This window comes from Balaenoptera acutorostrata, chromosome 14 (assembly GCF_949987535.1).
Source record: "Balaenoptera acutorostrata chromosome 14, mBalAcu1.1, whole genome shotgun sequence".
NCBI classification, from domain to species: Eukaryota; Metazoa; Chordata; class Mammalia; order Artiodactyla; family Balaenopteridae; genus Balaenoptera; species Balaenoptera acutorostrata.
Window position 1 is genome coordinate 29,897,419 of NC_080077.1, and position 13,078 is coordinate 29,910,496.

General features: G+C 43.6%; 1 protein-coding gene and 1 non-coding gene across 5 annotated transcripts in view; both read left to right on the forward strand.

Moving 5' to 3' along the window:
* SLC2A12 (solute carrier family 2 member 12) overlaps positions 1 to 13,078 on the forward strand; it is a 56,354-nt gene that overhangs the window by 38,569 nt on the left and 4,707 nt on the right. For all 4 annotated transcript variants that reach the window (XM_007190895.2, XM_057527603.1, XM_057527604.1 and 1 more), the window contains exon 4: positions 1,851 to 1,983. In XM_007190895.2, the coding sequence (XP_007190957.1) occupies positions 1,851 to 1,983 (133 nt within the window). The remainder of the gene's footprint in view (positions 1 to 1,850; positions 1,984 to 13,078) is intronic.
* On the forward strand, positions 3,048 to 3,119 carry TRNAE-CUC (transfer RNA glutamic acid (anticodon CUC)). The gene has a single exon. It is a non-coding gene; the product is annotated as a tRNA-Glu (tRNA).

A 13,078-nucleotide genomic window follows, 5' to 3' on the forward strand; every position in this document is an offset into this window, starting at 1 on the left:
TCAAAAATCAATTTTCCAAGTAAAAGATATAAGGGTTCTGCTTGGTGGCAAGCCCTTGGACACCAACTTTGAGCACAATTTCAGCTGTATCAATAAGAACAGAGTGTACCGGAGACACAGATATACTCTGCTGTGGTCATAATACAGCTGCGGTATTGCTCTCAGCTCTGAGTAAAATATCTGAAGAGGGTTGCAGTGTGCCCACCAAAGGAGGGCAACCTGGATAACATGGGCAGGTGACCCATGGTCTGTGAAGAACAGTTGCAAGAGTTTGGGAGTTTGACTTGGACAATAGGATGCTCAACAAGGGATGGAGGTGCATTCAAATATTTGCGCCGCTTTCGTGAAGAAGGGATGAGGAAGGCTGACCCAGAGGGCAAAGCAGAACCTCTGAACCCAAGTTCCCGGAAGGTAGACTTGGGCTTAGGAACGAGTGGGGAATGTGTTTGAAACAGACAGGGCTGACTCACAACGCAGTGTGCATTTTTTTTTTTTTTTTTTTTTTGCAGTGTGCATTTTTGATAAGTGATGAGCTCCCTGTTACTGAAAGTACTCAAACAGAAGAGCAGAGAAGTTTGCTGAGATAAGCTTTTGGGTTTTTTTTTTTTTTCCACTTTTTATTTTCTGGTTTTATGCCCCAGAGAGGAAAGAAGGACCAATTCTCCAAGCACATTTTTAAGCACTCACTTGGGCAAAACCCTCTGTCAGTAGCAAGAAAAGCAGAGGGAGCGAACTTCAATTAAAATTGCCAGAAGGACTGCAGAGCTGTTCCTTCTCCCTGCTTCTCCCCACCTCAGCACAGCTGACCTATGAGTGGTTAATATGCATAGATCCTTCCACTTTGCATTACCAAATGCCTTCCGCATAACTGCTCAGTCAATGTTCCCGACTGACCAGTTGTGATTTGTGGCCACTAAGGGCTATTTGCATTGTTTCAGTCTGTGGCTGGTCTGAGCCTGTGTTCAAAAAAATCCAGCTTCCTCCTCCCTGCTCCTGGCCACACTGGCCTTTCCGCTGAGCCTGGGATGCCACAGTGCAAGGGCAGACTCAAGTGCATTGGGGGCCACCTCTCACCAGCTAACATACCTTGACCTTGGTCAGTACTACAAAGGGACTGTACCTCTGGCTAGAAGCACTCAGAGGGAAAACTAGGTTGGTGGGTGAGATCCATCAAAACCTGGAGGGTCCTGCTTCTTGCTGATGCATCTTAGCAAGTTAATGCCTTTCAGTCGAACCATTATCACTTTTTTTCTCTGAATCCAGGAAGCAGTATTACAAATACTGCCAGCTACTAAAATGATGAAATATTGCCAACATGAAACAATTTATTCAAATCAGAGTAAAGAAGGGGGAGCTCATTCCAAGAAGAGTCCATCTGTATAAATATGTCTTTAAAAATGTCTACCAAGTAGAAACCAAACTGCTATGGCGGGGATTCCCACGAGAGGAATGGTAGAGGGTGAGGAGAGAGGAGATAGTTTACCTTCTGTTTTATGTGTTTCTGTGTTGTTTGAGTTTTGTTTTTGTTTTTTTTTTTTTTGGCAATGAGCATTTCTATTACCATTTGGAAAACGAAAAGTATTATGTTCACCAAGAAGATGTCATTGGGTTTAAATTGTGATATTTACAAGATTGTTATTCACTTTACCAGAGAAAGCTGGGGTTGTTTGTGAAAATGAAACTTTCAGAGGCTGGCTATATTTTTAATTTGTGATTGCGATTTCCCTGGATACTACCGGCATGTTTGAAAATACATATGTTTTCATATATGCTCTAAGAAGCAGCTGTCCACAAATGGGATGAAAGCAACACAAAATGCATCTCTAACCAATTTCTTTTGTCCTTTCTAGATCTCATTGGCCTGCCCTGTGTGTGCTTTATATATACAATTATGAGTCTAGCATCTCTGGTTTTTGTTGTTGTGTTTATACCCGAAACAAAGGGATGCTCTTTGGAACAAATATCAATGGAGCTGGCAAAAGAGTGAGTATTATGTGCATTGCTCTCCAAACAGCACTCTTTGGTCAAAAATTCAGCTTTTATATACAGTGGAATAATAATAATATCTGAAATTTTTTAAGATATTCCCTTTGGTGGAGAAACCATATCTCAAAGCATAATTCGAGTTTCTCTGCCATGCGTTTAATTTGGCTAATTCAGCTAAGGAATTAGAATAAGCAGAGCTTTCTAACAAGTGAAACTTTCAAAGCTCTCTTCAGTAATGATTGAAGAACCTCGCCCATCTCTGGTTTCCCACACAGGGAGTGGGAGTTGCTTGGGGTTTCAGGTGGTCCTGGAATGTCATGCTTGCCTTGTGCTAGCACCGTGCGCTTCAGCCTTCCACCTCTATCACACTTTTAGGTCTCTAAGCCCTAAACACTTGTTAAGGCTAAGGTTACCAGGAAAACTCTTGGGCTTAAATGTCTACAATTATTCCAAATATGGCACAAAGTGCACTAAGAAAGATAAAGAGTTTCCTACATGAATAGGCAGTTAGAACACTGGTTAAATAAAATTCATATGGAGAGACTGCTTGAACAATTTGACATAGCAGTGGCCTGTAGAATACTCCCCTTTTCTTTAGGAGCAGGTCTCACAGCTCTTGACTGTTGAAACTGTGGCCTGGGGGAGGAGAGGATGCAAAAGGGCCAGGAATGAAGGGGAACTTGTTGCTCTTCCTAGGATTTAATCATTCTGCCCAAAAATGTAGGGATACTTGTTCGTGGACTTTAATATAACAGGAGGAAACTACATATTTACAGTTTGTGCCTTTCTTCTAAAAAAACTTGCATTACACTAGAGAGAAATGTATGATGGCTACAGAAACTGTGGGCATAGTGATTCTTCATCTTTTGTCTGAAGGAAGAATAAATCTGATAGGTGAATTGATGGTAGGTATATGTGTACAAATATATAGACCGAGCTCTTAATCCTGGTTTATTAGTATTATATAATAATTTTTTATTATTATTAGGGTATGAAGTAAGTAGGAGTATGGATGATTTTTACTTTGTACCTTATATACTTTAAAATGGTTTACAGGGAATTCCCTGGTGGTCCAGTGGTCAGGACTTGGCACTCTCACTGCCAGGGCCCGGGTTCAATACCTGGTCAGGGAACTAAGATCTTACAAGCCGAGTGGGGTGGCCAAAAAAAAAAAAAAAAAAAGTTTACATTTTAAAGACATTTCATTTTAGTAAGCAGAAAAACTTTTAATTCAAGGTAAATGTCAACTGTAGGGCTGATTTGTGATGCAGATAAGGCCCTATTTTTAAAGCCTTCAATGAAAATGAAAAGTATTCATTTACAAAGAGAAATATAATTGTCAGGAAAGCCAGCTATCTCCTTGGCCTGGCCAGAGCATTGCCTGGCTCTATTCGAGTTGAAGTCAAATAATTGGATTTCTTGGCGAGCACAGAATCTGAACAATTAATTACACATACATGATTCAAATAACTAATAGCCTCAGACCTTGATAACGCAGTGCATTCATCTGTAAACTGGAAACATGTCTGACCGATGCAGGCCTTTTCCAGAACTTAGATGCCAGGACACCAGTGATGTCCACATCTGTTGGTCACCCTTCATTTCTCATCTTCCCTAGAGCTTGTTTCACATCAGTGGTCTATTTAGATATAAAACACTCTCCTCTAATGTAGTGGCTTAAAATACACCATTTACTATTTTCCGTGATCCTTTGGTTTGGCTAGGTGGGGTCTTCGCTCATGTCACCCAGGCTCCCCCAGCATCAGCAGGAGGGTCAGTTGGCTTGGAAGGTGCTGACACAGCGGGGAGCTTCAGTTCTCTTCAGGTGGCCTCATCCTCCAGAAGGCTAACGTGGCTTCCCCACCTGTCAGACATCAACAATGTCTCCGGGCAGCATTCCAAGGTAGTGGAGGCATAAGCTGCAAGGTTCCATGAGGTTTCCCTTCTGGAAGTCACACTACATCACTTCCATTACTTTCTATTGTCAGTACAAGTCCCAAGGCCAGCCCAGGTTCAAGGGGTGTAGGGATTGATTTATGTCTTGATGAAACGAAGGGCAAAGTTTTTTGTTTTTGTTTTTTACCACATTTAATCTACCACACCTACTCTTTCTTGAAATTCTTTTACCTCCTAAGAAACAATTTTTTTCCCCTGGGTTTTCTCCTGCCTCACTAACTCTTACTTCCTTATTTCTGCTTCTATTCCTACATGAGAGTTATCTTTGAAGAGTTAGCCCTATAGCCTTATGCCTTAAGGGCCAATGCAAATCCTCATCTTCAAAGCCTTGAGTAACCCTAGCCCTGATAATATTCCTTTCACCAGGATCATCAATATTTTCTAGTCCCATTTTTTTTTTTTTTTTTTTTGGTCACGCCACAGGGCATGCGGGATCTTAGTTTCCTGACCAGGGATCGAACCTGTGCCCCTTGCAGTGGACATGGGGGACCACTGGACCGCCAGGGAATTCCCCACATTTTCTTTTTATATTGCCTTAGCTAAAACTCTAGTGATTTCACTTCCTTAATTAGGTAGGTTATAAAGTTTTGGCATCCAGGAATGGTCTTGGCCCATTATCTTTCATGTGTAACCTCTACAGTGCCTAGCTTAAAACTGATTCTTAGCAGATGATTAAAAAGTATCCACTGTTCAGTTGGATACCTTGTGGTCAATCCAATGCTGAATTCATTGTGTGTGGGGATTAGATTATGGGTACCAATATAAACCACAACAAGTTTTGATCTGTGGATCACAGATGAGATTTAATCTTATGATCTAACAATCTGTGCAACAGGAAGAGGTATGTGTTCAGAAAAGGGAGACATATGGCCTCCAGCATACCACTCCCTGCCCGCAACTTCAGAGGTTGTTCATTCAACTCTTTGTTGATTATCTACTATGGAGTAGACACTGTATTAGGAGAGGACTGAAAATATAGGAGACAAAGAATCCATAGCTCCTTTACTTGGAGAGGCAGACCAGAAAACAGACCATTGCAATACACTGTGTTGGCAAGTGCAAAGGAAGGGCACATGTATTGGGGTAGAGAATGCCTTTAAAAATAAAGGTTTGTTACAATTCTTGTGAGCAACACTAACTAAAAAATTGAAGCAGGGAGAAAGCAGTAATGAATTAATTGAACGAAACTAAGAATCACTCCCCATTGCCCTCTTTTTTAAAGAGTCTAACTTGAAAGCAGAATGTTCTCAACGAATTAAGGTTAAGAAACTTTTAGATCCTTTTTTTTTTTTTTTTTAATATGGGGCTGTCAGAATGGATCAAATTTCAAACCGAATGAAAATTTGAAGACAAAACTTAAGCCAATCTTTCCATCCAGTAGGCCTCCAGAATAAGACATTCTGTAAGAACATAGTGATTTCGGTGTCTAAAACTCAACAAAACATATTCATTCAGAATTCGGGGTGGGGAAGAAATCTGTCTAAATTAACCAAACTCTGCATTATGAAATGTTTTTGAATTACTCAAACTTAAATCCAGACCCTCTCCAAGAAAGTTTTAAATTGCAAATTAGGAGAGATCCAAAAGCCCAAGTACTCCCCACCCCTAGACAGATTCCACAAGTACCAGGAGGTTGGCGTAGAAGAACAAATAGAGATAAGGGCACAGGTGCCAATTATGAAAGACGAGGTGGCAAAACAATTCTGCATTTCAAATTCATTTCTAGGAGCAGCAAGCAGCAGTGTCTACCAGGGTGCATTCTTGTGGGGAAAGCCCAGTACCTGAGGGCAGAAAGGAAACAGTTGCCTTCAGAAATCTTGGCTAACTCTGATTTCTGCAACATCAAAGAGCCTGGGACATGTCTTAGCTTGAAGCAGTAGGTTGGCAAATGCTTTAAAAATGAAAATGTAAGCAGCCTGAATGGTATAAATTGACCAAAGTTATGTATGAAGTATGTGTGTTAAACAAGGTTCCCTGGAGGGAAATGGCAGAGACAAAAATAGAAATAAAATACATAATGGTATTGAAAAGTGATCGAACTAGCTAAGTGAACGTGGGGCGGTGGAAAGCCACCGGGGACTTGTGAGCACACGAAAGTTGACGTAAACTCGAAGATGGAGGACGGCTACTGCTGAGCTAAGGGAGTCTTCATGAACTTCGGAGTTAATGAAACAGTGAATCAACTTTTGTCCCCAGGGAAAGAGAGTCCAAATGTGTATGTCCCAATGATTTTCTAAGCAGCAAGAAAGGAAACTATTTATAATACCAAATTAACTTCAAATTTGATACTCCATACCGCTTGATATTTTCCTTTCTCATATTTGGAGTTGGCTTCTTTTCCTTCTATTTCTACAAGGCTGAGAAAACAAATATTCTTCCAAAGTTGTTAAGTTTCTTGTAAGATAAACAATGACTCAGTGGAGAGGTCAGAAAAGATTTCAGCAATAATGTAATTTGAAAGGATTTCATTTTGAACTTGTGCTCTGCCAGCTACAAACACAAACACAAAATGGGACATTTGCCATATGTGCTATTTCAGCTGTGACTTTCATTCTTTTCCCCGGTTTAAGTGGAAACAATTAGAGAAAACTAACAAGTTAATGTTTTGTAAATATTTTAGTTCTGAGACTTAGGTTACTTTTCACTTTTAGCAGCTCATTTTATGTGGTCATTCCTTCATTCATTCACCCAAATTCATTTATTCGCTAAATACTTACTGAGCACCTGTTCCGTGCCACGCACTGTTCTAGGTGCTATGACATTAATCAGTGAGCAAAAATGCCATGAGAATTAAGATAGTAAGCGTGTGGGGGGGGGGTACTTTTGTTTTTTGGGGTTTTTGTTTCGTTGTACATTTTTATTAGAGTAGTTGATTTACAATGTTGTGTTAGTGTTTGCTGTACAGCAAAGTGAATCAGTTATACATATACATATATCCACGCTTTTTTAGATTCTTTTCCCATATAGATCATTACAGAGTATTGAGTAGAGTTCCCTGTGCTATACAGTAGGCCCATATTAGTTATCTATTTTATGTATAGTAGTGCAACACTTGTTATTTTCTACTTTTTTTTTTTTTTTTTGGTAGTGGCCAACCTAATGGCTTGAGGTGGTATCTTATTGTAGGGGGTACTTTATTTATTTATTTGTTTATTTATTTATGGCTGTGTTGGGTCTTTGTTACTGTGCGTGGGCTCTCTCTAGTTGCGGCGAGCAGGGGCTACTCTTCATTGCAGTGTGCGGGCTTCTCATTGCGGTGGCTTCTCTTGTTGCAGAGCATGGGCTCTAGGCACGCAGGCTTCAGTAGTTGTGGCACGTGGGCTCAGTAGTTGTGGCTCACAGGCTCTAGAGTGCAGGCTCAGTAGTTGTGGCGCACGGGCTTAGTTGCTCCGCAGCATGTGGTATCTTCCCGGACCAGGGCTTGAACCTGTGTCCCCTGCACTGGCAGGCAGATTCTTAACCACTGCACCACCAGGGAAGCCCAGGGGGGTACTTTTGATTGGTGATCTGAGAAGGTTACCCTGAGAGATAACATTTAAGATAAAATCTGAGTAGTAATGAAGAGCCAACCCTGCAAAGGTAGGGGGAAAGAGAATTCAGGCAGAGAACAGCTAGTGCAAAGACTAAATCAGAAACACACTGGACCTGTTCCAGGAACCAAAAGGTGCTCAGGAGGCTGCAACCTTTGAGATCCAGTGAGAAAGTCGGTGGAGACTGACGTGTGGGGCTTTACAGACTGAGTTTGGATTTCATTCTAAGTGCAATGGGAAGCTACTAAAGTATTTTCAGCAGGGGAGTGACATGACCTCATTTACTTTAAGGCGTGCCAAGCCTGCGTCTGCAGGCACACAGCTGAACATAGCTGAGAAAGCACACGAGCACAGGGCTGGGGCCCAGGTTCAATCATCCTCCCTGACCTCAAGAGGCCCCCTCCATGCTACCTGGCAATCACCCATGTCCCTTGTCCATGAACTGTCTCTCCTAGACAACTGCTCAATACCAGCCTCTCTCTGGAAACCTCCCACCTCCTTAGCCGTCCTCACTCCCGCCAACAGCCTTGCTCCTGACTTCATGGAAGAAATGAACACAATCAGAAAGGGAACTTCCTTAACCTTCCACCTCAACCCACACATCAGTATTTGTATCCAAATACACCACCATTCCTCTGGGTTCTATCTTTTAACTCATTCCTATGTGAAGCCAACCACTTCATGCCCTCTGCCCTTCCCTTCTCCAGAACATTCCCCAATAGTCCTCCCTGATCACCCCTGCATCATCCATATCTTCCCTCTCTCCTAGATCTCTATTTTGCATCAGCAGAGCAACCTTGTGTGATTTTTTTCCCCATCTTAAAAAAAAAAAACTTTTGATCCCATTTTCCTCCCTAGGTTTTGCTCTGCTATCATTTTTTAAATTAGATTTATTTATTTTTATTTATTCATTTTTGGCTGTATTGGGTCTTCGTTGCTGCTCGCGGGCTTTCTCTAGTTGCGGCGAGTGGAGGCTACTCTTGGTTGCAGTGTACGGGCTTCTCATTGCAGTGCTTCTCTTGTTGTAGAGCACGGGCTCTAGGCACACGGGCTTCAGTAGTCGTGGCATGTGGGCTCAGTAGTCGTGGCTCGCGGGCTCTAGAGCTCAGGCTCAGCAGTTGTGGCGCACGGGCTTAGTTGCTCCGTGGCGTGTGGGATCTTCCCGGACGAGGGATCGAACCTGTGTCCCCTGCATTGGCAGGCGGATTCTTAACCACTGTGCCACCAGGGAAGTCCTGCTCTGCTATCATTTATTTTCACCTGTATTCTTTGCCATCATTTATAGCAAAGTTCTTTCAGAGTTGTCTCTATTCACTGTCAGCAATTCCTCTCTTCCTATTCTCTCATGAACCTGCTCTGATGAGACTTTTATGGCCATTACTCTACTGTCATTGCTCCTTTTAACATCCTGGTTACCTCCATGTTGCTAAACCCACTGATCAATTCTCATTCGTCGTCTTAATGGCTCATGTAGTGACCATCCCCAGCATTGACTGGGGTGAGCATGCCCTCCTTCCCAAAATACTTGCTTCACTGCCGTCAGGGACCGGCCTCCTGGTTGTTTCCTACCAGTCACTCCTCCTCAGCATCCTCTGCTGGTTCCATCTCATCTGTCACTATCTTAAAGTTGGTGTGCCCTAGGGCTTCGTCCTCTGACCCCTTCTCTATCCCCTCACTGGCTCGTTGATCTCAAAGTTATGGTCTTTACACCATCCATATGCCACTGAATCCAACATTTACATCTCCAGCTTCAATATCTCTCCTGAACACAAGGCTTGTCTATTCAACTGTTTGCTCTGCAACTCTTTTCAAATGTCTAACAAATATTACAAACGTGATCTGAATTGAACCCCAATATTCCCCAAACCTAATCCACTCGCAGACTTTTCCACCTCAGTTGATGTCAACCTTATCCTTCTACTTGCTCTGGTCACAACCTTGGCGTCTCCCCTGACTCTTTCCCTCCCACCCCATGTTCAGTCTTTCAGAAAACAGTGTTGGCTCTAATTTAAAAATAGATCCAGGGACTTCCCTGGAAGCACAGTGGTTAAGAATCTGCCTGCCAATGCAGGGGACACGGGTTTGAGCCCTGGTCTGGGAAGATCCCACATGCCTTGGAGCAACTAAGCCCGTGCGCCACAACTACTGAGCCTGTGCTCTAGAGCTTGTGAGCCACAACTACTGAGCCCCTGTGCTGCAACTACTGAAGCCCGTGCGCCTAGAGCCCGTGCTCCGCAACAAGAGCAGCCACTGCAATAAGAAGCCTGCACACCACAACGAAGAGCAGCCCCCGCTCGCTGCAACTAGAGAAAGCTTGCGCACAGCAATGAAGACCCAATGCAGCCAAAAATAAATAAATAAATTTATTAAAAAAAAAAAGATCCAGAGCCTGCCACCTGCACTGCCCCTCCCTTGATCTGAGTCGCCGTGCTCTCTCCTGCGTTACTGTAGTAACCACCTGCCTGGTCCTGTTTTCAGCCTCCATCCCCTCTGATCTGTTTTCAGCACAGCAGCCAGTGATCCCTTTAAATATGATCAAGCTATTCCTTTGCTCAAATCCTCCAGTGGATTTGATGGCCCGTACAGCCCTACATATCCTACTACTCTCCCCCTCTTTCACTCTCATCAGCTGCACTGGCCATTTTGCTGCATCCCAAACACACCATGCAATGCTCAAGACTCAGGGTCTCTGCCCTGGTTTCCTCTGTCTAGAATTCCCTTCCCTTAGATATCCACTTGTCTCACCACTTTATCTCCTTCTGAATTGTCCTGTTACCCTATTTAAAGTCACAATCGTGTCCCAACTCTGCATCCACTCTCTTTTTTCAGTTTTTCCCCCAAAGCTGGTACCTTCTATATTTCACTTGGTTTCTTGTCTATCTCCTCTCGCTCCATTAAGTTCCTTGAGGGCAGGGAATTTTGTATACTTTGTTCACCGTTGTTTCCCAGCACCTGGAATAATTTCTTCGCATATAATTGAAGCTCATTATTGAAAATGAATAAATTAATGAATTAACTGGATATAGGAGTAAGGCAATGATGTAGTCAGGGTGGTACCTAAATTTTTAGCTTGAGAAAGTGCATGGACGGTAAAACAGGGGAGCCCTTTCAGAACTAGGTTTCAGGGCTGGAAAGATTACAGAGATGTCCTTTAGACATCAGATGGATATAGTACTGGTTGGCAGCTGGATATGTAAGTATGAAATTCTGGAGACACTCAGAGTCAGGGTCAGATTTGGGTAAGTGGTATTTAGGTTATGGAACCAGATGAGATCATCTAGTCAGAGAGCAGAGAGAAGAGAATGAGGTGCAGGACCAAGCTCTAGATTACGCCAACACTTAGAGAACAGGCAGAGGAGAGTGAGTATCGAAAGGACTGAAAAGAAGCCAACAGTGAGGCTGGAGAGGAGCCAGGAGAATATAGTTATCACTGAGCCAAGTAGAGTGTTGTCAGAAGGAGGGACTGGATGGTGCTGGGAAGGGGAGCAAACAGGGTGATCATAACCTCGACTGTCTTTACCCATCGCTGCTCCTTTCACAAGCATCCCACTCGCCCTCGGACCACTCTGCGTTTCAGCTCTGTCTCAAGCACCTACCAGGACTGGGAATCCACTGAAGAGTCATCACCCGTGTCCTCACTTCCTTTCTTACCTTCCTTAGATCCCATGCACCACCCCTCCCTTTACCCTACCCCCTCTCCCTCCATTCAGGCAAGCCTTAATTCTGATTAAGCCAGTTCTTAGCTTGTTTTATCCCTGCGTCCGAGGAACTTGGCTTGAGATACACCCAACTATACTGACAAGTCCAGTTTTAAATTGATGAACGTAAGTCTCAAGTAGGTCTTCAGGAATGTCCTGCAACCTACCACACGGCCCTGGTCAGTTGATTTTCCTACTGTCCAAGATGGTGGCCTCACACCCTGTCCCCTCTCAAGCCTCCAGCACTCCCTCCCACTTCCTCACTCTCTGCTGATGCTCTTGGGTTTTTAGTTCACCGAGAAAACAAAGAAAGAGCCCACTTCATCCTCCACACCATCTACTCAACTACCTACATCTATGCCCACCTTCTCTCTCTTGGTGCAAAGGCCAATTCTTTCATTTGTCCTGAGCATGTCATCAATTTCTCCCTTCTATGGGATTATCATCACACACACACACACACACACACACACACACACACACACACACACACACACACACACACACACAGAGCTGCAGTACTCCCCATCCTAAACAACATACCTCCCTAGACCTCAAACCTCAAATTCCCCCCGGGTACCCACTCACTCCCTGCCCACTTTTCAGTTCCAGAGTGCTCTGCTTGTTGTCTCCAGGTCCTCACCTCTCATCCTTTCTTGAACTTACTCTTCTCAGGCTTGCTTTCCTGCTTTCTGACTCCCCAGGCTACTCATGACTTCTGCCGAGTTACCAAACCTCAGGGTCATTTCCCGTGTTATGTGACTTTCCAGCAGCACGTGCCCAGGCCCTCATGCTCCCTATCTTTAAACTTTTTTTTTTTTCACTTGTCTTCTGGAATATTACAGTTTCCTGGTTTTCCTCCTACCTCATTAGTCATTCCTTGGTCTCCGCTGCTTCCCCTTCCTCCCTCCCTCCCTTCAAATACCATAATGCCCAGGGCTCAATCCTTAGATCTCCATCTACACTCACTTCTTGGATGTATTCCCCTGGCTTTATCAGCCATCCATAAATTGATGACTCCCAAACGGTTATGTCTAGTCTCGGGCCTTTTACTTGATTTTCGAATTCCGAAATCCAAATGTCCACTTGACATATTTGGTTGGAATGTCCAAAAGGCATCTCTAATCTAATATGACAGAACTCTTGATTCCCAGTCCCCTTGATCACCCAGTCACATTTCTTCCACCGGTCTTCTGCTTGGGGGGAACTTCTGAGGCCAGGGGTGCTTTGAGGCCAGAGGCTTAGGATTCATCCACGCTACTCCTTACACCCCACAGCTACACTATAAGTCTTGTTAGCCGTTAACAAAACATATGAATATACACTTTCCACCAGTACTGTTCTAAATCCAAGCCACCATCTTTTATTTGGACTTACCTCCAAACTAGTCTTTCTCTTTCAACTCCTGCGCTCTGCACGCTATTCTCCATACAGCAGTTAGATGGATCTTTTATTTTTTGTGATAAACATTTATTATTTCACACAGTGTCTGTGGGTCTGGAGTTTAGGAGTGGTTTAGCAGGATGGCTGTGGTTCTGGAAGTTGAAATCTAGCTGTTGGTCAAGGCTGCAATCATCTGAGGACTTTACTGAGGCTCAAGGATTAAATTTTAAAAAAAATATTTATTTGGTTGTGCCGGGTCTTAGTTGCGGCAGGCGGGCTCCTTAGTTGTGGCATGAGAACTCTTAGTTGCAGCATGCATGTGGGATCTAGTTCCCTGATAGGGATCGAACCCAGGTCCCCTGCATTGGGAGCACGGAGTCTTATCCACTGAGCCACCAGGGAAGTCCCTAGATGGATCTTAAAAACGTCATTCCTCAGCTCAAAATCCCATGGCTCCTACTACATTTTGAATAAAATTCAAGCTTCTTAACTATGGCTGCTACCCTCCCCTCCAACCTCACGTCT